Raw genomic sequence first — 24,914 nt, forward strand, 5'->3', positions numbered from 1 at the left:
CACCATGTTAGAATATATTTCTGCATTATTTTACATTTTTACTTAAAAATATAACGTCCAAAATTATTAACTTGCTCTAGATAATGAGTGACTAAGTTTAGATATGGCATTATTAGTCAATTTCTTAAAAAAAAAAAAAAAAAGCAAAAACAACAGAAATAGTTCATATAATTCATTACAAACATCTCTAACACATGTTGTTTTAACATACAGAAAGTTAGAAATCATTATGCATAGTAACAATCACAAATTTACCGGAAACATGTTCACGTTTAAATGGTTAAAATGATGATATGAAAGTTTTAAACCCTCCTGTGACTGATTTGTTGCAGAATTTTTAATCTGATAGTGTTAACTGACTTAAAAGGAAAAATAATGAATATCTGTACATACATCTAATAAGTACAGTGAAGCCACAAACTTCACGTCAAGTTTTGATTTACAGCGGATTTTTCATTGACTAGCAGGTTTCTTCTGGCTGGAAACAAGATAAACAAGAAATAAACTCAGTAAAACATTGAGTTGGAGATGTTCATTATAAAATCATGGTTCAGTATAAATGAATAATTTTTTGGTTTAACTGTAAATTATATTAAAGAAAACTGTAGTCTGTCCAAAAACAAATCACAGAACCAGAAAATAAAGACTTAAAAATACATTTTTGTGTCTTGTTTTTTATCGTTTTAAGATAAGTCCTTTATTTCTCCCCACGCCAAGGGAAATTTACATTGTTACAGCAGCTTATGTAGCAATAGACGTAGTAATAGGAATAAAACAATAATAGAACAGTAGTAATAATATTTACAATATGTACAGGGATGAGAGATGAGGATGAAATAGTGCAGTATTGACACACTGTAAGACAATGACAGTATAAAGTGGCTTAAAAAAATAAAGTTTAAAAGTGCAAAGATGTAGCAGTGCAATAATGTCTGTGCAAATTTTATGGTTTGGGATGATATGATATGAGTCCAGTTTATGTTAACATCAGCCAGTGATGCTGATGTTGTTCAGTCTTACAGCAGATGGGATGAAGGACCTGTGATAGCGCTCTTTCTTGCAGGGTGGATGTCTCAGTCTGCTGCTGAAGGAGCTGCTTAAAGACCCCACAGTGTCATGCAGTGGGTGAGAGGGATTGTCCATGATGGATGTGAGCTTTGCCAACATCCTCCTCTCACCCACCTCCTCTATGGAGTCCAGGGAACAGTCCAGGACAGAACCAGCCCTCCTGACCAGTCTGTTTAGTCTCTTTCTGTCCCTTTCAGTGCTCCCTGCTCCCCAGCAGACCACTGCATAGAAGATAGCAGACGCTACCACAGAGTCATAAAATGTCCTGAGCAGAGTCCTGCACACTCCAAAGGACCTCAGTCTCCTCAGCAGGTGGAGACGACTTTGGCCCTTCTTGTACAGAACCTCTGTATTGTGTGTCCAGTCCAGTTTATTGTTGAGGTGAACACCCAGGTATTTGTATGTGTATGTTTTGTGTGACTTTGTCTCGTTTTGGTCGTTTTGTGTCTCGTTTTTGTCGTTTTGTGTCTCGTTTTTGTCGTTTTGTGTCTCGTTTTTGTTGTTTAGCGTCTCATTTTTGTCGCTTGTGTCTTTTTGTCATTTTGTGTCTCATTTTTGTCGTTTTGTGTCATGTTTTTGCCGTTTTGTCTCTTTTTTGTCATTTTGTGTCTCGTTTTTGTCGTTTTGTGTCTTATTTTTATAGTTTTGTCTCATTTTTGTCGTTTTGTGTCTCGTTTTGGTCGTTTTGTGTCTTGTTTTTGGCGTTTTGTGTCTCGTTTTTGTTTTCTGTCTTGTTTTTATCATTTTGTGTTGTTTTTGTTGTTTTGTGTCTCATTTTTATTGTTTTGTGTCTCGTTTTTGTTGCTTTGTGTCTCGTTTTTGTCGTTTTGTGTCGTTTTTATCGTTTTGTGTCTTGTTTTTACCGTTTTTGTCTCATTTTTGTTGTTTTGTCTCGTTTTTGTTGCTTTGTGTCTCGTTTTTGTCGTTTTGTGTCTTGCTTTTATCATTTTTTGTCTCATTTTTGTCCTTTTGTGTCTCATTTTTGTTGATTTGTGTCACATTGTGTTGGCGATATGGTTAATTTTGCATTTTCACTAAAAATTCAAAATGACCTTTCAATATTTCAAGTTTTTGAGAAAAGCAGCTTCTGCTTTCTATCTTTTGTCACTTGTTTATGATATTTTCAGCCAGAAGGAACTCACTAGTCAAATAAAAACTAACTATAAATCACAAATGAATAATTTAGTAACTGTACAAATCTCTTACATTAAAGACGCTACACTTGGAATTTATATAATTTAACTCTATAACTTAGGTAGGTTAATAATATACAGTTTCTTAAAAACACTGATCTCTGGATTTAGATCAGGAACAACAACATCTTTGGTAAAACGTGCTTTAGAAGGCAGATGAAGTCCTTCCAGCTCCTCGTGTTTCAGATAATAAAGCAGGTTCCTGATGGTGTGTTCAGTCCTCCGCTCTGTTCTGGCATCTGAAGCTGTTGTCGCAACTTCTCGTACTGTTTGACCAGAAACTGTTTGTCTTTGCCCTCCTGTGAACCAAACACCCACCAAAGTATTCATAAAGCCTGTGGGTTATTTTTCAAAATCAAACTAATTGATTGACATTAAACCATTTAGTGTAAAATCCAACAACGTACCGCTTTAAGCTGAGCTCTGAGCAGGGAAACACTTTTCCCATAGACGGAAGCCAAAGCGATGATGTAGCACATCACCACGCTGTCAGGAAGAGAGCAAAAGGACATTAAAGATCCAGGAAATACAGAATAAACTCTACAGAAAGTCTATACCTCATGTTTATCTCACTAACTTTGTATTAACTGTTTAAAAACTGCACTAAAACTCCCATTTTAAAGACACTCTTTTACGAATATTATTGTTGCACATATCAGTTAAAAAGTCATTTTCCTTTTGTAATCTGCAGTCAAATGTGACTTGAAGCTTGAACAAAATGACTAAGATGTCCAAAATTACTCAGAATCTGTCCAATATTAGTTTAAAAAATGGTCTAAAATCATGTGAAACTTGTCATGAAATGACTAAATTTGTTGAAAATGAATTTTAAAAATGTCCAAAATGACTTGAACCCTGTCAAATGTTACTTGAAACTTGAACAAAATGACTGAGATGTCCAAAATTACTCAGAATCTGTCCAATATTTGTGAAAAAATGGTCCAAAATCACTTAAAACTTGCATGAAATGACTATTGAATTTAAATAATTTCCTCCGGGACAAATAAAGTAGATCTCATCTTAGCTCTTGTTTAAATGCATGATTTTTATTTTGTTTAAGAACAAAGGGTCAAATGACTTGGTCACATATTTGGCCAGTTGCAAATAACAGTTCTTTTCTTTGTTGATTATTATCTGGGTTAACTAATTAGTTGTTTGAGCCCTAAAATGTCAGAAGATGGTTGAAAATATGGCCTGAAGTTGGCCAAGAGGCTCAAATTTGTCCCTGACGACTTGAAAGCTGCTTCAATATAGTTAAAAGACAACCACATTGTCTTGATATCTGTCCAAAATTACTTAAAACAATTCAAAATATATTTAAACTAGTGCAAAACAGTCCAACACAGCTTAAACAGTGTCAGTACCCATAAAACTTGTCAAAATATCTCAAAACTTGTCCAAACTGAGTTAAAACTATCCAAAACGAGTGAGGAAAAAAAAACGGTTCAAAAATAACTTCAAAATAGTTTAAAATGGGCTGAAGTGGACCCAAGGCACTGAAAATTGACCCAAATGACTTGAAACCTGCCTATTATTAGTGGAAAAACAAACATTAAAATGGTTTTAAAAGTTTCTTAAAGATGATAAATGTTTTTTTTGTTTAGTCCAAAGATCTTCAGTTCACTGTCACAGAGGAAAGAAACCAGAAAATATTCACATTTAAGAAGCTGAAATCACAGAATTTAGACTTTTTCTTGAAAAATAGTTGAATTTAGAGCAAGTTTTTCTTTCAGAAAGTCTCAATTCTATGACTTTAGCTTCCTCACTGTGAATATTTTGTGGTTTCTTTCTTCCTCTGTCACAGAAAACTGAACCAAAAACAAACTACAATCAGTTGTTTGGTGTTTAAAATGTCTTTAAATGATGAAAAATGTGGATCAGAGTTTCCTCAAATGTATTGTTTAGTCCAAAGATCTTCAGTTTACCATCAGAGAGGAAAGAAACCAGAAAATATTCACATTTAAGGAGCTGGAATCACAGAATTTAGACTGTTTTTATTGAAAAGAATACTCACAGTGATTATCAGACTACCGTAGTTGTCGATTGATTTAACAGTTGACAACTAATGGATTAACGGCTGCAGGTCTGCAGTTGTAAACCAGGACATTGATGCGTCTCACCATGATAATGTGAACAGAGGGATGCTGAAAGCCTGCGAGCCGATGAAGAACAGGAACTCCTGAGTGACATCAGAGAGGCTGTAGAAAGAATTTGGAACAATTGACCAAATGTTGGGGAGAGATCGGAAAGGACCACAAGCCATGGAGGGATGGATCCTGTTGGGAAAGAAGGAAACAGATTCAAGAACATTAAACCCTCTCAGTCCTCTGACGAAGCTCCACTTTCTGCAGGAACAACTCACTGATACAAACCGCTCGACAATGATGGAACTAAAGTGTCCAAAAAGAGTTGAAACTTCACCAAAATGAGTTAAAACTGTGAAAAAATAACCTGAAATTTGTTCACACTTAACTCTCACAATGGGTCCAACATGACTCGAAATTTGTTAAAATTCTCTTGAAACTTGTCCAAAAAGACTTAAAAACCATCCAACATAATCTAAAAAGTCCCAAAAACCACTCCAACAAGTACAAATTTCTTTCAAATGGACTCAAATTTGTACAGTTACTTAAAATATGCATAAAATGAGTTAAAATGCATCCACAATATCTTCAAATTTGCCCAGAGTGTTAAAAACTGTCCAACAATATCTAAGAAGTCCAAAAAAAACTTTAAAAAATGACTAAAATGAGTTTAAAAGCCTCCAAAATATCTCAAAACCTGTTAAAATTCAGCTAAGAACTGTCCAACATAATCTAAAAGGTCCCAAAAATCCCTCCAAGTCCAAACTTGTCCAGACTCAATTTTGTCCCAAATTACTTAAAATATGCCTAAAATGAGTTCAACTGCATCCAGAATGTCTTGAATTGAAATCTGTCCAAAAATGTCTCACAATGGCTAACAAGTCCAAACTTCTCTCAAATGGACTCAAGTTTGTCTAAAATGACTTAAATCTTGTCTCAAATTAGTTGAAAAGCATCCAAAATGTATTTATATATGTCCAAAACAAATTAAAGACAGTCCAAAATAACTTCAAAAGAGTTGCCAAAATTCCTAAGAAATTGCAGAAAATGACTCAGACTTGTCCAAACTGAGTTAAAACTGTCCAAAATGAGGAAAAAAATGTGTAAAATGTCTTAAAACCACAATTTCTTAAAAATACCTCAAAACCTGCCCAAACTATGTATTAGTTGTACGGTTCAAAACCGTCCAACATAATCTAATCTATAATCTTGAAACCTCCAGGGAATTAAAAGCTGTCCAACAAAACCTAAGAAGTTTTAAAAAACAACCAAGAGTTGTCCAAAAGGACTCCAATAAGTCCAACCTTCTCTCAAATGGACTCAAATTTGTCTAAAACAACTTCAACTATGCCTAAAATGAGTTCAAATGCATCCACAATGTCTTGAAACCTCCAGAGAGTTAAAAACTGTCCAACAAAACCCTAGAAGTCCCAAAAATCCCAAGAATTGTCCAAAAGGACTCCAACGTGTCCAAAACTCTCTCAAATGGACTTAAATGAAATGTATGTTTATTGGGCACCCATATAGCTCAACGGGTTAAGCAGGTGACCCATGTACAGGGCTGGTCCCCGATGCAGAGGCCTGGGTTTGATTCTTGCTCGTGGCCCTTTGCTGCATGTCTCTCCCCCGACTCTTCTCCCCCGTTTCCTGTCTGTCTCTCACTGCGCCTATCAAATAAAGCTGTAAAGGCCAAAAAAATGGACTTAAATGACTTAAATCTTGCCTTAAATTAGTTAAAAAGCATCCAAAATATCTTGAAATCTGTCCAAACTTAGTTAAAAACTGCCCAAAGTGATTCAAATTCATTCAAAATGATTTGAAACCTGCCTGAATTGAGGGGAAAGCATCTAACCTGTCTTAAAACCAACCAGACATTTTGAACTATTAGTTAAAACGGTTCAAAATGTCTCCCAATGTGTCTCAAAAGGAGTTCAAAACTGTCCAAAATGAACCAAACTTAGTCCAGAGAACGATTTTTTTTTCAAAATGACTTGAAACTTGCATAAAATTAGATAAAAAGCATCCGAAATGTCCTGAAACGTGACAAAAAATTTGTTAAAACTGTCTTAAATACCGTAAGAAGTGTCCAAAACGTCTTAAAACTTGTTGAAACTTAAACCTCTGCAGAAATCACTCACTGAGCCACGCTGTAGATCATGACCATGGTGGCGATGCCAAGGCCCAGCAGCAGCACCAGCAGGAAGAAGAAGTTGGAGGTGGTGGATCGGAACGTCTTCAGGGCCGGTCGACAGTTCTGGAAGAGCGTGAGCTGCACAGGAAAATAAAACCAAATGAAACCGGGTCAGGAACCGGAGCAGCGGCGTCTGTTGGACGTTGGCTGAGTGGAAGCTTCACCTTCTTGCAGTAGAACAGGACGATGAACTTGATGGTGTTGATCAGCGGCAGCAGAGGACAGAACAGAGTTCCGGTCCAGACCACAGTCTGACCGTAAACCAGCCCCAGAACATTAGCAGGAACCACAAACTCTTGCCGACCGACCCACTGGGTCAGTTTATTGGACCAGCTATCCACCAGCAACCTGACAGACAGAAACACAAACTGGTTTACCGAGATCCAGATTCCTGCATGTAGGGATGAAACCTGAAGAACTCTGGAAACAAGTCCTAGAAACGGCTCCACAATGATGGAACTTCACCAAAATGAGTAAAAATTGTGAAAAATAACCTGAAACTTGTTCACACATAACTCAAAAACATTCAGACATATCATCACACGTCACACTGCTTTACCAAGATCCAGATTATTTCATTGGTCCAGATTTCTGAAGACTGCAGGAGCGAAACGTGTTGAAGAACTCTGGAAACAGGTGTTACAAAATGCTCAAAAGTGATTGAACAAAATCATCAAAAATGACTGAAATCTTGACCAGAATGGGTAAAAACCTTTTCAAAATAACTTTAAAAGTGTCCAAAACGACCCAAAGAGCTTTAATTTGTCCCTAATGACTTTAAAATGGCCTAAAATGAGTTTAAAAACATTCAAAATGTCTTGATTCTTGTCTGGACTTTGTGAAAAACTCTCCAACATAATTATGTTGGACCCATTGTGAGACAGTTTCGGGCAGATTTCAAGACATTTTGGATGCTTTTAAACTAATTTAAGGAAAGATTTAAGTCATTTTAGACTAATTTAAGTCCATCTGAGAGAATTTTGGACTTGTTGGAGTCCTTTTGGACAATTCTTGGGATTTTTGGGACTTCTTAAGTTTCGTTGGACAGGTTTTAACTCTCTAGACAGATTTCAAGATATTGTGGATGCATTTGAATTAATTTAATGCATATTTTAAGTAATTTTCTATAAATTCGAGTCCATTTGAAAGAAGTTTTGTTTGTTCGAGGGATTTTTGGGACTTTTCAGATTATGTTGGACAGTTTTTAACTGTTTTGGACACGTTTCAAGAGATTTTTAACGAGTTTAGAGTCACATTGGACCCATCGTGAGACAGTTTTGGACAGGTTTCAAGACATTAAGGATGCATTTGAACTCATTCTACGCATGTTTTAAGTAATTTTGGACAAATCTGAGTCCATTTGAGAGAAATGTGGACTTGCCGGTGTCTTTTTGGACAAATCTTGGGATTTTTGGGACTTCTTAGATTATGTTTTTGAAATCTTTGGTTCAGTTGAAATCTGTCCAGAATTAGTCAAACATGTTCGAAATGCCTTGAAAATTGTCCAAAATGAGTAAATAAAAATGTCCAAAATAACAAACTACGTCTGCAACTAATGATTATTATAATAATTTTTGTTAAAGACTTAAGGACTCCAACTTGTCTCGAAAGACTGTAGGGATGAATCCTAATCTGAAGAACTCTGGAAGCTCAACATCAACTGAACAAAATTGTTGTAGATGTCTTGAAACCAGTCCAAAATTACTTAAAACTATTCAAAATGTCTAAAAATGTGTCCAAAATAAGTTAAAATTGTCCAACTTAACCGAAAAAATTACAACAATCCCAAGAATTGTCAAAAAGGACTCTAGCAAGTCCAAACTTCTCTCAGAGGGACTCAAATTTGTCTAAAATAACTTAAATCTTGCCTTAAATGAGTTCAAATGCATACATAATTTCTTGAAACTGTCCAAAACTGTCTCACAATGGGTCCAACATGAATCTAAACTTGCTTAAAATCTCTTGAAACTTGTCCAACATAATTGAAAAAGCCCCAAAATCCTTCCAACAAGTCCAAATTTCTTTCAAATGGACTCAAACTTGTACAAAATAACTTAAAATATACCTAAAATGAATTAAAATGCATCCACAATGTCTTGAAACCTGTCCAGAAAGTTAAAAACTGTCCAACAAAGCCTAAGAAGTCCCAAAACCCCCAAGAATTGTCCAAAAGGACTCCAACAATTCAACTCAAAATTGTCTAAATGACTTCAGTCTTGCCTTAAATTAGTTATAAAGCATCCAAAATGTTTTGACACCTGTCCAAAACAAATTAATAACGGTCCAAAATAATTTAAAAAGTTGCCAAAATTCTTAAGAAATTGCCAGAAATGACTCAGACTTGTCCAAACCAAGTGCCATGTGTCCAAAATAACTTTAAAAATGGCTAAAATGAGTTTAAAAGCTTCTAAAATAACTTGAAACCTGTTAAAATTCAGTTAAAACTGTCCAAAAACCCATTGAGACTGAGCTCAAACTGCCCAAAATGAGTTGACAGGCATCCAAAATATCTTAAACATCTTCAAATTATGGTCAAACTGTCCTGAAAGTTAAATTGAAAAAACATAAACATACCTTCACACTGGTTTAATATCCAGATAATTTAAATAGAACTGGTGCTTGGTACCTTCGAGGGAACTCAGCCAGAACCAGAGTGGCCATGTTGATGAGGAGGTCGAACAGCGTCAGTTTGTACATCTCCTGACCGATGCGACTTTCCCAGCACTGCATCAAACACAATAGCTTAGATCCACAAATTCACATTCAGTGCAAATATTACGTTAAATTACAACTAAATAATCGTTCTCTAAACACACAGACTGTTAAAGCTGAATTATTCCACCTTAAATCATCAGTGTCCTTCTGCTCCACCGTCTCTGATCTACTAGAAACTTTTAGAGCATAAAATCTGGATATTTATAAAGATATCTGTCAAATTTCAGCTTCACATATCAAATACTTTGTGAGAGATTGGAAAATAATCCCCCGTCGACCCCCTTCCATCAGGTTTCTTCTCTCATTAAATGTGTTTGAACGACATGTGAGGAACTATTAAAGATAAAAACCTGAAAGTTTCTCATCATGTCATTGATCCAGAATCTGGAATATTGGACAGTAGATCAATAATCTCTGATTATGGAGGAGATGAAATATGAAAAAACTGGTTTCATGTCATTTTAGATGGTTCCTGGTAGGTTCCTGGGTAGTTCCTGGGTAGTTCCTAGATGGTTCCTGGTAGGTTCCTGGGTAGTTCCTGGGTAGTTCCTAGATGGTTCCTGGTAGGTTCCTGGGTGGCTCCTAGATGGCTCCTGGGTAGTTCTAGATGGTTCCTAGATGGTTTCTCGAGGAGTCATTCAAAGTTCTTAAAATGTTCTGGACTGACTGACCTTCAGTTCTTAAAGTAATGATGGAAACTGAGTCCTTGTGGACGAGTTCTGAGCCATTTCAGGTCCATTTTGTGCCGTTTTATTCACTAATTTAGTGTCATTTCAGACACTTTGAGTAAGTTTGGAAAGTTTCAAGTCACTGAGGACATGAAACACATAATTTCATAATTTTATCTCTGATTTGTAGCATAAAATATGGACATTTAAAATGATATTTTAGAAATTTAATTTGTTTATTCTCTCATTAGACCTAAGTCTGTTTGAACAACAATATCTGAGGAACTATTAAAGATAAAAACCTGCCAAAGTTCTGAAAAAATTGCCAAAATGACCGAGACTTGTCGAAACTAAGTGAAAATTGTTCAAAATGAGTAAAAACTTGTCTAAAATGTCTTAAAACATGTCCACAATCTGTTAAAAATACTTCAGAACCTGCCCAGACTGTGTTAGTATTTTAATTTCTCTGTATGTAGAGATACTGACAATAACTTTTAATTTGAAAAGCTGTTTGTGTTGTGATTATTCTGAGATGAACACCCTTAAAGACAGTCTGGTTTATTTACCGGGTAGTTTTTATGGTCGTATTGACACAGCTGACATTCTCCGCTGGTTGTTTGTCCATTGCAGGTGATCTGACTCCACAGAGTGGACAGGAGAACGATCAGACCTGCCAGACGCAGAACCACAGCTCTGAAAATACAGGAAGAACTGGCATTTAACCGCTTTTTAATCACAGGATTAGAGATTATTAGGTTCAAACATGCAGAAACACGTCAGGGTCGGACTGGACAGAAGTTGCCTCCTCAACACAAAAACACATTCAGCTCCTGGGAAGTTGTTCTTCTCAGCTATTTTGAAGTCATTTGGACTCTTTTAAGTAATTTTAGACATTTTTATCTAATTTTTGACAAGTTTCAAGACATTTTGAACCATTTTAACACATTTAGACATGCTTCAAACATGTTTGATGCTTTCTTATTTCATTTTAGTCAAGTTTAAAGTCATTTAGGAGTCATACTAGTTCAAAATGTCTTGAAATCTGTCCAAAAGTGTCTTACAATGGGTCCAATGTGACTCTAAACTTCTTAAAATGTCTTGAGACTTAGTGAAACAATTAAATCCAACATAATTTAATTATTGTTCAAAAGGGCTCAACTGGTCTTGAAAGATTGTAGGGATAAAACCTGCTCTGAAGAACTTCAGAAACAAGAGATACAAGCTGCTTGACTCGTATGACTGAACAAAGTTGCACAAGATGTCTTGAAATCAGTCCAGAACTACTTGAAACTATTCAACTTGTCATAAAATTTGTCCAAAAGCAGTTAAAAACTGTCCAATTTAACCTAAAAAGTCCCAAAAATCCCAAGAGTTGTCCAGAAGGACTCCAACAAGCCCAAAGGGTTGCGGTTAGGGTGACTTAAAACATGCCTAAAATGAGTTCAAATGCATCCATAATGTCTTGAATCCTGTCCAAAACTGTCTTACAATGGGTCCAACATGACTCTAAGCTCGAAGCATTTTGATGCCTTTTTAAAAAATCTAATTTTAGGCAAGTTTCAAGTCATTTAGGAGAAAAATGTTGGTTCATTTTGGACAGTTTTTAACTAAGTTTCAAATAATTTTGGACAAATTCAATTGTTTTGGGACTTTTTTTGAGGCGTTTTGGAGTCTTTTCAAGCTATTTTGGACAGTTTTTAAGTCATTTTGAACCATTTTAACTCATTTTGGACCGGTTTCAAGACAGTTTTTCACACAGTCTCAACGACTTAATCAATTCACATGACCAGAATATATCAACTTTGCTGCAGTTTTTATTGGATCAGAACTTTATCTGGCACTTAAACACCCAAATAAATGAATCATCTGACACCCAAAACCTGCAGGTGGGTTCTAGAGGCGTGGTATCTTTTTAAACAAAAAAACAGAGAAACAGCCAGAAAACATTTGAAGCTCAGAGAGTTAAAACCAAACCAGAGTTCCTCCAGACCTAAGCAGAGCCAGGATGATGGTGACGGTGGGAGGATATTTCTCCACGGAGGCGATCTGGTCGCACAGCAGCGGAACCACGAAGTTCCCAGCAGTGATGACGATTGACGGCAGATACTCGAAGACCAAACCCAGGATTCCTTCGTCTCCACTCCTTACCTGTTGGGCAGAAACCAGAGACAGTCACTAAAAGCTCCAGAGGAACCTCATTGTTCTGTTTCTGCTGGTGAACGGTTACCTGGCTGAACTCTGTGGCCACAAAGATGCCGTACAATGCTGCTGCAATGAAGCCAACCGCCACAAAAAACATGGAGACACGCAGAGAATATAAAAGGAGCTTCTGAGACGCCGTCAGAGCTGCTGCCTGCTGCTTCAGTCGCTCCTCCTCCAGATCCACCTGGAACAGACAGAACATAGGTGAGCTTTAGAAACTGTCCAAAAAGAGTTCAAAACTGTCCAACAAAACATAAGAAGTCCCAAAAATAACCAAGAATTGTCCAACAGGACTCCAACAAGTCCAAACTTCTCTCAAATGGACTCAAATTTGTCTAAAATGACTTAAATCTGGCCTAAAATTAGTTAAAAAGGTTCCAAAATGTCTTGACACCTGTCCAAAACAAATTAAAAACTATCCAACATAACTTAAAAAGTTGCCAAAACTCCTAAGAAATTGCCGGAAATGGACTGCCACTTGTCCAAATTAGGTGTTAGGTGTCCCAAATGAGTAAAAACGTGCCTAAAATGTCTTGAAACATGTCCACAATCTGTTAAAAATACCTCAAAACCTGTCTAAACCAAGTGCTGTGTCCAAAATGACTTAAAAGTGGCTAAAATTAGTTTAAAAGCTTCTAAAATATCTCAAAACCTGTCCAATCCTGTCTCACAATGGGTCCAACATGACTCTGAAGTTGTTAAAAATCTCTTGAAACTGTCCATCTATCTATCTATCTATCTATAGTCTATCTATCTATCTATCTATCTATCTATCTATCTATGTATCTATCTATCTATCTATCTATCTATCTATCTATCTATCTATCTATCTATCTATCTATCTATCTATCTATCTATAATTGACCTGCAGTTGGTATCGGATGTTGTTCTGCTTCAGCTTCGTCGCTCGGTCTCCTAGGCAACCGTAATCCCAACCCGTGAACACGATGCTGCTGTAGTTGCCCACGGCGCCACCTCCCGTCGCCACAGTGACCCGAGCTGCGGTGCCCATCCTGTGCGGTCAATCAAAGAGCAGGAGGAGGAGGATGTGAAGTGGAGGTGACTGAACATTGTTTGTTTGTTTGTTTGTTTGTTTGCGGTTCGACTCACCGGACGATGATGCAAATGAGACAGAATGCGAAGTAGAAGACGGCGGTGAGCAGGTAGGCCAGAGGGAGGCTGTAGCTGCTGTCCTTCATGCTGTAGTAGCCGTAAAACAGGAAGGAGTACTCCATGAAACCCTGAACACACACACAGGAAGTCACTTTAATAAACAATACACACAAAAACATGGAACACACACACACACAGGAAGTCATTTGATAAACAAACACAAAAACATGGAACAAACTTTTATCTGGAGAGAATGAGATGAGATGAGATGAAATGAAATGAGATGAGATAAAGATAAGGTGAGATGAGATAAGATTAGATGAGATGAGGTGAAATGGGATGAGATGGGGTGAGATAAGATGAGATGAGACTAGATAAGATAGGATGAGATAAGAGATTAGATAAGGTGAGATAGGTTGAGATAAGATGAAATGAGATAAGTTGATATAAGATAGGATGAGATGAGATAGGATGAGATGGGATGAGACAAGACAAGACAAGATAAGACAAGATGAGATGATATAAGATTAGATAAGATGGGATGAGACAAGATGAAATAAGACAAGATGAAATGAGATAGGGTGAGATGGGATGAGATGAGAAGAGATAAGATTAGATAAGATAGGATGAAATGGGATGAGATAAGACAAGACAAGATTATATTCCTGAGAAGCACAGGATATCTGGAGAACTTAGAATTTCTGACTGTTTGATGTAAAACAATCAAAGATCCTCCAAAGTTCTGACTTCAACTAGAACCTAATGATGAACTATAAGGGAGATGAGATGAGATGAGACGAGACGAGACGAGACGAGATGGGATGAGACTAGATAAGTAAGGTAAGATAAGATGAGATGAGATGAGATGGGAGATTGTATTATAAGATACATAAGATAATATTCCTGAAGAGCCCGGGGTATCTGGAGAACTTAGAACTTCTGACTGTTTGATGTAAAACAATAAAAGATCCTCCAAAGTTCTGACTTCAACTAGAACCTAATGATGAACTCTAAAGGTGTGGTGGTGGAGAATCTCTCTGTAAAGTTTCTCATTTGTTTGTAGCTGCAGTAAACGTTCAGTTGATGGTAGAGGGTCTGAATCTGAGGGCTGGATGATGGAGTTTACCTACATGGTGTAAACTTGATCCATCTTTAATTACAGTCTACTGCTGCTGCCTGATGCACCAGAAGCTAAAATGTGTGCAGGTCATTGTGTTTCTCTGGTTCCTCACCGTTCCTGACAGTAAGTCCAGGAGGTAGTCATAGAAAAGCACCAGGCCCTGAGGGTTAGGATCATATTCCAGACACTCCTCTGGACCTGAAACACAGAAAACAAACAGCGTTAAGGTCAGAGCTGAGGATTAGTTCAGGTTTACCCTGCTGCTGCTGCTGCCAGGATTTTAACAACAAAAAGAGACACGAAGAGGAGTTTCAAAGCTGCAGCGGAAACTAAACACAGGTCTCAGATGGTAGTATTAATCCCTGTGCAGTCGTCTATATATGTTCAGTTTTCTCTTATAAAAATACCAAAAGCTTTTCCTCCTTTTGGAAATAGAAATACATCATTTTATTCATTAACAAGTGAACTGAGGAAAGTAGCTCCAATTCTTGGTTTTGCATAAACTTCCTGTTTGGTTGTTCCACCTGAAATCATCAGCCTCCTTCTGCTCAAACATCTTGGATTTGCTTGAACGTATTTATCATAAACTCTGGATATTTAAAATCTGTGAAATCTTAGCTTCAAATATCAAACATTTTTAGAGATAAAATGTTTTAAAATCCCCCGTCGACCCATCAGGTTTATTTTTCTCTCATTAAATGTGTTTGAACGACAACATGTGAGGAACTATTAAAGATAAAAACCTGAAAGTTTCTCATCATGTCATTGATCCAGAATCTGGAATATTGGACAGTAGATCAATAATCTCAGATTATGGAGGAGATGAAACATGAAAAAACAGGTTTCATGTCATTTTAGAAACTGAGTCCTTGTGGACGAGTTCTGAGTCATTTCAGGTCCATTTTGTGCCGTTTTATTCACTAATTTAGTGTCATTTTAGACACTTTTTCTGTAGTTATGGACAGTTTTTGAGTGATTTTAAACAGTTCATGCCTAATTTTAGATTATTTGTGTCATTTTGGTCAATTTTTAAGTCAATTTGGATCATTTTTGGTCTAATTTTTGACTATTTTTAAATGTTCCATACACCTGATTTAATAATTATTATTTTGATTATTTTCTGGATTAATCAATTGGCTGTTTGCCTTTAAATGTTAAAAAATGTGGATCAGACTTTCCTCAAATGTCTTGTTTAGTCCAAAGATCTTCAGTTTACTGTCACAGAGGAAAGAAACCAGAAAATATTCACATTTAACAAGCTGAAATCACAGAATTTAGACTCAAACCAATTATTTGATTAATTTCTTGGTGTCCAGTGTCAGAAAATGGTGAGAAATGTCAATTAGTGGTAAAAATCTTCAGTTTACTGTCACAGAGGAGGAACTAAAGCAGAAAATATTTATGTTTAACGAGCTGAAATCACAGAATTTAGACTTTTTTTAATTCAAAAAAATGACAACCCAATTTTTTAAACCATTTTTTTGGTGGCTAAAGTCCAAAAAATGGTAAAAGATGGAAACTGGTTTTTCCTCAAATGTCTGGTTTAGTCCAAAGATCTTCAGTTTACTGTCACAGAGGAAAGAAACCAGAAAATATTCACATTTAAGAAGCTGGAATCAGGAGACTTAAACTGATTTTATTTTTTAAAATCACTCAAACCAACCAGCAGATTCTTCTAATAGTTGGAGAATCATTTAATTGTTAACATTGAATTGATTCATCTTTGCAGCTCCAGTGATTGATATGAAGAAGAAAAAAGTCTGATAGCGTCTATGAGTAAATATTGCAGCTGTTTTTCACAATAAAAGTCCTCCGTTTCTTTCAGTTCATCCTGATTTCTTCTCCTGTACTCCTGAGCTAACGGTTACCTGTGCTATTGACCAGCTGAGTGTCCACAGACGTGAGGACGATGCTGGGAATGAGGACGAATCCACCAATCAGCAAGAAGGAGAAGAAATTCAGAACCACCAAGAATCTCAGGAACAGGAAGTAGGACTTTACTCCGCCTCCAAAGTTCCCTGTAGAGGAAAACGACAAGAGTTCACTTCAAAAAAGCAAAATGTTCTTTCAAACAAAATCACCAAAATGACTCCATTTATCAGACCAACAGAAAAGAAATTCAGCTCTCCATCTTATCTGTCAGGAAAAGGAACCAAATCTGAGCTGAGATCTGTGATTTTTATTCAAACCTTCTTCATTCCATGTGTTGTTTATAAATTGGCCAAAACTAAGCATTTCCTGGAACCAGATTCTGTAATAGACAAAAAAAAATCTAATGCTAATTGGTGTAAAGCCGTCACTGACCAAAAAGTTAAGAGTTTTCAGGTTGAACTGCAGGCAGTGTTTTTACAGAGAAACAGAAAATAAAATAAATGCAGCAGAAACAGTGAACAAAGGAGATAGTAGTTGGAGATCCATCCAGCATGGTGAAACATCTTTCTACAGCTGTAATTATTCGTATTCAAAATGCCTCCAAATGTGTCCAAAATGACATAAACTTGCCCAAATTTGTCAAAAATTAGTCAAAAATGTCCTAAAATCTGTTCAAAATGATATTTTTTTAAGCCAAAATTATCACGGGAGCAAAACAAACCGACTGCATCAATAAAAAGTAGAGGCTGTAAAAATGCAAACGCTCAGAATCAAAGTAGCTCAAAATTTGCCAAAAATGATCAAAACTATTGAAAAAAAGCACCCAGAATGACATAAACTTGCTCAAAATGATTGAAAATTTGTCCAAAATGACCCAAAATCTGTTCAAAATGACAGAATTTTTATCCAAAATGATCCTGAGAGTAAAACCAAAGCTACTGGATGAAAAAATAAATGCAGCATGGCTCAGAAACATGTTGGAGATCCATCCAGCATGGAGAAACATCTACTGATGATGTATTTATGGTATGTGGAGACAAAAATGACCACAAAAACTAAACTCTAACAAAAGAAAGTAACGGCAAAAAATGACAAAATTGAGACAAATTCACCACAAAGAGACAAAACTGTCCCAAAAATGCACGAAACCACTCAAACAAGAAACAAAATGATCACAAAAGAGACACTGAATGACTGCAGAGAGCCAAAACATTAACACATGGAGGCACAAAATGGCCGCAAAAATGACACAAGACAAGCATAAGTAGATATAAAATGACACAAAACGGAAATAAAACCGTCCTAAAGACAAATAAACTGACCAAAACCAGTTTTACTCTACGGACTTAAAGTTCTTCAGTTTCAGGTTTTTACCTCCGATCTTCTGCAGAGTTTTCTTCCACAGCGTCAGGAAGGACAGAACCTCTCGGCCTCTGGCTTTGATTGTTCGTAGAGTTTTGGTTCTTTTCAGTTTCCAGGAATCTGAGCTGGAAACAACCGGAATCTTCATCTGCTGCACCTGCCTGGAAAGAAGGAGGTTTTAAACACTTTAACTTCAACATTGGAGCAGCTGGACATCAGGATTCACCAGAAACACTTCATTTATCTATATATTTTAGTAGAAATATGGATCCATCCATAGATAGACACTTACAGGAACTTTATGGAGACACTAGACCTGCCTGGGTTGAACTTTACTGTAACATTTTCCATTTTTAAGGGCCAATTATTGTTCATTATCTTCAACCTGGACAATCTTTGACTTGTTTTGGACAGATTTTCAGTCCTTTTAGATGAGTTTTGACAGATATTTGGTTGACATTTCATGGACTTCTTGGAAACCAGCCTGGATTGAAAATTTTGCACTTTTTTCCATTTTCAAGCACTAGTAGTTAAAAATGTGTCCCTTATTGGATCCATTACATCGTTTAAATCTGCTGGGAACTGTTCTGTCTGAGTCCTCACTGGGTTTCAAGGCTGTGGGAGTTTTATTTCTGGACTTTTTGAACACTTAAAAAGGCTTCTGGGGTGTTTCTAAATCGTACCGGACGGCTCTCTTCAGCCCCATCGGCAGCCCGAGGGTCCGGAGGTCTTGTTGTGTTTCGCTGCCGTCCACCTCGTCCTCTTCTGGACCCGGGTTCCAGTTGAAGTGAGGATGGTTCTGATTGGACGCTGGAGAGGACACCTGCCGTAACCTAAGCGACTGCTGGTCGCCATGGTAACCTGAGAGGCCAGGAAGACGAGAAGAAGACGATTCCACGTCAACATGATTATAGTTTGACCTAAAATTATTCATAGATGCGTTAAATTTAGATTTATAGTGGATTTATAGCGTTAATGGATTTTGACTATTTAACTGTTTTTTTTACATTTTACTGTCCAGAAAAGATATATTTCCTCAAAAACACAGCTTTTTATCATTTTGTCTTTTTGTGCCTTGTTTTTGTCATTTTGTTTCTCGTTTTTGTCATTGTTTGTCTCATTTTTGTCATTTTGTCTCGTTTCTGTCACTGTCTGGTTTTTATCATTTTTTTGTCTCATTTTTGTCATTTTCTGTCTCATTTTTGTAGTTTTGTGTCTCGTTTTTGACTACTGTTTAAATATATAAAAATAGACATAAAATAGTTCAAATCCATCATTAACATCAATAGTTTTTCTTGTTTCTGTCATTTTTATGTTGTTTCTCTATAAATCTAAACGTGAATAAATACTTTTGGGGTTTATAGATGTAAAAACATGGAACATCAGGCTCTATTTTGCTCTTATTTTTATGTTTTAATCTCAAATTCAGACATCTAAAGTAGAAAAACATCAGTTTCTCTGTAATATTAACACAGAAACTTAAAAAAAACAGACTTTTACTGTCTTTTGTCTTTGTTTTTATCATTTCCAGCCAGGACAAACCTGCTGGTTTATTAAAAATCAACAGAAATCACAGTTTGTCATTCGGCTGAGTCATATAAAACTTATAATTAAATATTCATAAAATCAAACATCTTACTTGAGTTTTGTCTTTGAGGTTCCATTTCTCTGAGCTTTTCACCGACAACTAGTCCGGTCTGTTCATGAGGAAACGATCCTGGATTCTCTTCCTGCTCGGCTCAGCTGGAGGACTTTAACCTCGGCAGTAAAATTACCTCACAGGTACTTCCTTATGGGGTTTTAACCTGTCGTTTCCACAGCGACAGTCACCATTCACCTGCAGTTTACACAATGGGATAAACCAACTGGACGGAAAGACACTGAAGGAAGCGTGTCGGTAAAGTTAAGGCTTTAACTAAGCTGGAAATGAAGAGATTTAACAGAGAAAAAGCAGATATTTAAAGAGCATAAATGTCATAAAATAAAAGGATTTAGTTTCGAGACATGAAGCAGGTGTGTTTGAAGAGCTGCCGCCTCCTAACGGGTGAAAAATGAGACGAACAAAAGACTTTTTCTGTCTGTTGACAAGTTAATGAACTCATTAATCACATTAAATAAAGAAGAGAAGAAGCAGCGAAAGATGAAGAGACCAGAAATGATTCAACAAAGACAGAAATAGTCAGCGTGGAATAATAAGAACACAGAGAGGAAGAGGTTCGACACAAAGAGGATAAAATGGGAAAAAAATAGGCTCATTCCAGAGTCGTTTAAACAACAAAAATGAGACACAAAATAACAAAAACAAGACACAAAATGACAAAAATGAGACACAAAGCATCAAAAACGAGACACAAAATGACAAAAAGTTAGTTTCAGGCAGCAAAATATTAAAAACAGTAAAATAGTTATAATTCATCCTCAGAAGGATTTTCATTTAATGCCTTAATGTTTTCGGTCTCTTATCTCAGAACAAACAGAAATAAATAGTGTGGAGAATTCACATGATCAGTGTGCAAAAATAAAAACACAGAGAGGAAGAGGTTCCGCACAAACAGGACAAAACCATTTAACTGGAAACCATCAGTCTCTCGGCTGTAAACTGCAGTTTTGTGGTTCAACGATGATCCAGAATCAGTTGTTCTTCCAGGAGTGTGGGTTAAATGTTGGGAATCAGCAGAACATCTGGATAGAAGCTGAGTTTTAAAAGGATTCATGGATCGTTCCAGAACTGGAGGACATTTTACATCTAATGTCAAATAATCCAGAAAACATGCAGTTGCTGAAATGTACTGAGACTAAATCTAAAAAAAATCGTTTTGTGTCTCATTTGTTGTTGTTTAGGGTCTCGTTTTTGTTGGTTTGTGTATTGTTTTTGTCGTTTCCGTCATCAAACGGGTAGACACTTTGAAGCCCAGATGTCCTCCAGTTCTGCAGTGTTTATGTACAGATATATAGTTTCAGGCAGCAGAATGTAAAAAACAAACAGTGAACTAGTTAAAATTCATCCTCATAAGGATTCTTATTTAATGTTTTTTTGTCTCTAGTTTGTCTCAGAACAGAAACCCACCAGAGGATCAGACTTGAATTGTATCAAACAGAGTCTCTCAGCTGTAAACTGCAGTTTTGTGACTCGACAATGATCCAGAATCAGTTCTTATTCCAGGACTGTGGGTTAAAAGTTCATTAGTAGAGCTTGGCCTCGTGCAGGAATCCCTCCGGAGTGGTTTCATTGCTTCAACCACCTTTTTTCTTACATATTATAAACTAAAGTTGTGCTGTAATCCAACGCTGGCAGCTCAGGAAACGTTTGGTCCTGAAACAGACGTCTGGCAATGAACGGGTTCATTGTGACACCTTTCAGAGTTTGTTCTGCTCAAATCCAAACAGAAAAACATTTTAAACCCACAGGATGGAGGCAGGAAGCTAAAGAGCAGGAAAGTTGAGCAGGAAAATGAGGAATATTAGAATACGGAGTGATTTAAACACCATGTAAACAGACAGGACATTATCTGGAGCAACAGATAATTATTTAAACTTCTAGTGTATCTGTTATTTTCAGGATTAATCAGCTGTTTGGTCTCTAAAAGGCCAGAAAATGGTGGAAAATGTCTCATTTAGTCCGAAGATCTTCAGTTTACTGAAAGAAACCAGAAAATATTCACATTCTGGAATCACAGAATTTAGACAGATTAAAAAAAAAAATCATTCTGATAGTAAAATCTGCTGGAGAAGACCAAATTGGAGCTAAAAATGAGGATTTATTCATAAATATTCTTTGTCTGGATTAAAATTAAAACTTTTTTGAATGGAGTTTGGTTTAATGAGGGTTTATTAAAGATCTGAAACTGAAGATTATTTTAAATATTGATTAAAAAAATGGTTGTTTGGTCTCTAAAATGTCATAAAATGGTGAAAAATGTGGATCAGAGTTTCCTCAAATGTCTGGTTTAGTCCAAAGATCTTCAGTTTACTGTCACAGAGGAAAGAAAGCAGAAAATATTCACTCAGACCTGAAATCACTGAATTTAGAGTGATCATCCTGAAAACAAATTGCTTAAACCAATCCGAAGCTATCAAAAACTGTTGACTATTAATTTAATCGTTGGTTCATTCATACTCCAACTTCTGACATAATAATGAACTAGTTGAGTATAAATTGTTCTAAAGTGTGATGCAGCGTCTTTCTTTCCTTCACGTCTCCAAACTGAACATCTCTTTTATGTGGATCAGTCACCTGTTACCTGTGTTTCTGTAGATAAAAAGCTCCTGGACCTGCACACAGCGTCTTGAAATACAATCAGAAATACTGTAATCAGCCTCAAAGCCCGTGCACGTGACAACCAGGAATGTGCACGGGTTTAGAGAACATAAAGACAAGGAACACTCAATCACCTGTCACGTTGATTTTTTAAATCTCTGGGGGCGGGACATCGGCTGATAACTCCTTCTCCGATTGGTCCGTTTCAACCCTTTGATAAAAGTACTCAGATTTTGAAGTTAAAGTACCACGACCACACGGTAGGAAATAAGACAAAAAACAACAAAAACGAGACACAAAACAACAAAAAATGAGACAAACGACACGAAACAAAACAAAAAAACTAAAAGTTGGCCAAAAAAGTTAGAAAGCGACAAGAAAATAGACAAACGACAAAAATTTGACAAAAAATGAGAAAGGCGAGAAACCAAATGACAAAAACAATCGACCAACAACAGAAACGAGACAAAAAAAATGACACACAAAATAAAGCAAAACACAAAATGACAAAAAAATACAAAAAACAACCAAAACAAGACAAAATATTGTAAAAAGAGAAACAAAATGACAAAAATGAGACAATATTGCAAAAATTAGACAAAATGACAAAGATGAGAAAAATTACAAAAATGAGTCACAAAATATTTTAAAAATGAGGAACAAAATGACAAAAATGAGACACAAAATGACAAAAATGAGGCAAAATGACAAAATTAGAAAAAAATGACAAAAATGAGACAAAATGTTTCAAAAACCGAGACACAAAATCACAAAAATGAGACAAAATATTACAAAAATTAGACACAAAATGACAAAAACAAGAAAAAAATGACAAAAATTTGACAAAATATTCAAAAAAATGAGACACAAAATGACAAAAGAACAAAGAACAATCTAGTATTTTACTTTAGGATCCAAACAACTTGTCATGGTCTAAAAATTATTTTAAATTTATAGTTTTACCAATTTACAATCTGCAGCTAATGTCTTCTCTGGAATTTTTACACTTTGAGGGCCGGATTGGACCCTCTGGAGGACCGCTTTTGGCCCGTGGGCCGCATGTTGGACACCCCTATTCTACAACTTTTTAATTTTAACCCCTGTGGAGGCCAATAAATAAAAATATAATAAGTAGCTGTGAGAATTCATCAACACAGCTCATCTGGTCTAATAAAGGAGAAGTTATCAGATGTTCTCCTGCCTCTAAGGTCTCTAAAGTTCACTTCCTGTCGCCTCTCTGAATGTTCCTCTGATCTCTAACATCTGGATTTTAAGTTCATGAGACTAAATAAACACAAACCTAACTAGAAAAGTAACATTCATGGAGCTTAAACTCCCCCTGGATGAGAAAAGCCTCCTCTGGTGACATCCTACCAGGTTCTCTCACCAGGAACCTCCTTGGAGCTGTGAGATGTTCATTTAAAGTTCTCAGTCTGTCTTCTGTGCAGGCTTCTCCACCTTCTGCTCTCTCTTCCCTCCCTTCAGGACTTTCCCGGCTATGATGCAGCAGAGGGCAACCACATGCATGATGAAGTAGATGGAGGTCCAGTAGGCGATGGTGTCGGAGGCCTTCAGCAGCACGAAGCCCATGCACATGTAGTCGTAGGCCCTCATCTTCAGGAACCAGTGGACCCAGTCGAAGGCCTTCTGACCTCCTGGGCCCAGTCTGGACCGGACCGCCACCTCCATGGACGACTCTGCAGCGATGCACAGCGGGATGGTGAGAAAGGAGAGGTAGTAGCCAGGGTGGAGGCCATGCCAGTAGGCGCTGATGAACATGGTCCATCCAGCTCTGAGGAGACAGGAGGTCCACACGGGACAGATTAATGGAAAACAACTAATTAATGCTTCAACTGGTCAACATGGGACAGATTAATGGAAAACAACTAATTGATACTGAAACTTGTTAACGTGGGACAGATTAATGGAAAACAACTAATTAATAATGAAACTTGTTAACGTGGGACAGATTAATGGAAAACAACTAATTATTGCTTCAACTGGTCAACATGGGACAGACTAATGGAAAACAACTAGTTAATGCTTCAACTGGTTAACATGGGACAGATTAATGGAAAACAACTAATTAATGCTTCAACTGGTCAACATGGGACAGATTAATGGAAAACAACTAATTGATACTGAAACTTGTTAACGTGGGACAGATTAATGGAAAACAACTAATTAATACTGAAACTTGTTAACGTGGGACAGATTAATGGAAAACAACTAATTATTGCTTCAACTGGTCAACATGGGACAGACTAATGGAAAACAACTAGTTAATGCTTCAACTGGTTAACATGGGACAGATTAATGGAAAACAACTAATTAATGCTTCACCGGGGCAACGTGGGATAGATTTATGGAAAACAACTCGTTAATACTGAAACTGGTTTGGTAAATTCTCAACGTCAAACGTATTTCTGCCGAGTTCCTGTCATGTTGGAGTCATTTTGTGAAGTCTTGAGTCTGTTTGTAACACATTTTTAACATATTTTGTCTGATTTTGAGTCATTTTTGGAAAAAAAAAGAAACATTTTAAACTCTTTTTGGACATTTCCTGTTTGGTTTGGGTCATTCAGGACAAATTAGAGTAATTTAGGACAGATTTCAAATCATCTTGGACAAATTTTGAGTCGTTTTGTGAAGTCTTGAGTCTGTTTTTAACAAATTTTTTACTTATTTTGTCTGATTTTGAGTCATTTTGGACAAATTTCGAGGGATTTTGGCCACATTTGATTCACTGTCCGTCCATCTATCCGTCCGTTCGCAACATTACTCAAAAACAGACAAACACCGTCACTGTAACCATGACTACAAGTGAACACTACGTCAGCTGCCTGCTGATGATCACATGATTGTGATCCTACTACAAATCCACCGCTGAAGACTTATCAGGACTTATCCATCAGAAATGATTCGAGGAACAACTGATTAAATTGTGGGGGTGTTTCTGAGTCCCATCAATTCCCGCCACATATTTAGGTCACGTGATTCAGTATCCGTACATAACGTACGCATGCATAACACACACCTGTGCTCAGGTCATTTTATTGTGGGTACAT

General features: G+C 36.7%; 2 protein-coding genes across 3 annotated transcripts in view; both read right to left on the reverse strand.

Moving 5' to 3' along the window:
* On the reverse strand, positions 1–22,121 carry tmc4 (transmembrane channel-like 4). Of its 2 annotated transcripts, XM_035948586.2 has the most exons (18): positions 21,981–22,121; positions 21,830–21,873; positions 19,228–19,425; positions 18,272–18,449; positions 17,601–17,749; positions 16,223–16,372; positions 14,467–14,552; positions 13,232–13,362; positions 12,987–13,134; positions 12,147–12,305; positions 11,910–12,067; positions 10,486–10,612; positions 9,163–9,260; positions 6,701–6,884; positions 6,484–6,614; positions 4,382–4,537; positions 2,669–2,747; positions 1–2,560 (listed from the first exon to the last, which is right to left on the reverse strand). In XM_035948586.2, exons 3-18 carry the CDS (start codon positions 19,250–19,252, stop codon positions 2,444–2,446), a joined length of 2,076 nt encoding a protein of 691 aa, XP_035804479.1. In that variant the 5' UTR covers positions 19,253–19,425; positions 21,830–21,873; positions 21,981–22,121; the 3' UTR covers positions 1–2,443. The 2 variants fall into 2 exon arrangements, with proteins under 2 accessions (XP_035804479.1, XP_054869726.1); XM_055013751.1 differs by lacking the exons at positions 18,272–18,449; positions 21,830–21,873; positions 21,981–22,121.
* The window catches only part of mboat7 (membrane bound O-acyltransferase domain containing 7), a 13,605-nt gene continuing 9,273 nt past the window's right edge, over positions 20,583–24,914 (reverse strand). The window contains exon 10 of the mRNA XM_035948584.2: positions 20,583–23,638. Within this exon, the coding sequence (XP_035804477.1) occupies positions 23,275–23,638 (364 nt within the window). The 3' untranslated portion in view covers positions 20,583–23,274. The remainder of the gene's footprint in view (positions 23,639–24,914) is intronic.

Source organism: Amphiprion ocellaris, chromosome 9 (genome assembly GCF_022539595.1).
Source record: "Amphiprion ocellaris isolate individual 3 ecotype Okinawa chromosome 9, ASM2253959v1, whole genome shotgun sequence".
Lineage (NCBI taxonomy): Eukaryota > Metazoa > Chordata > Actinopteri > Pomacentridae > Amphiprion > Amphiprion ocellaris.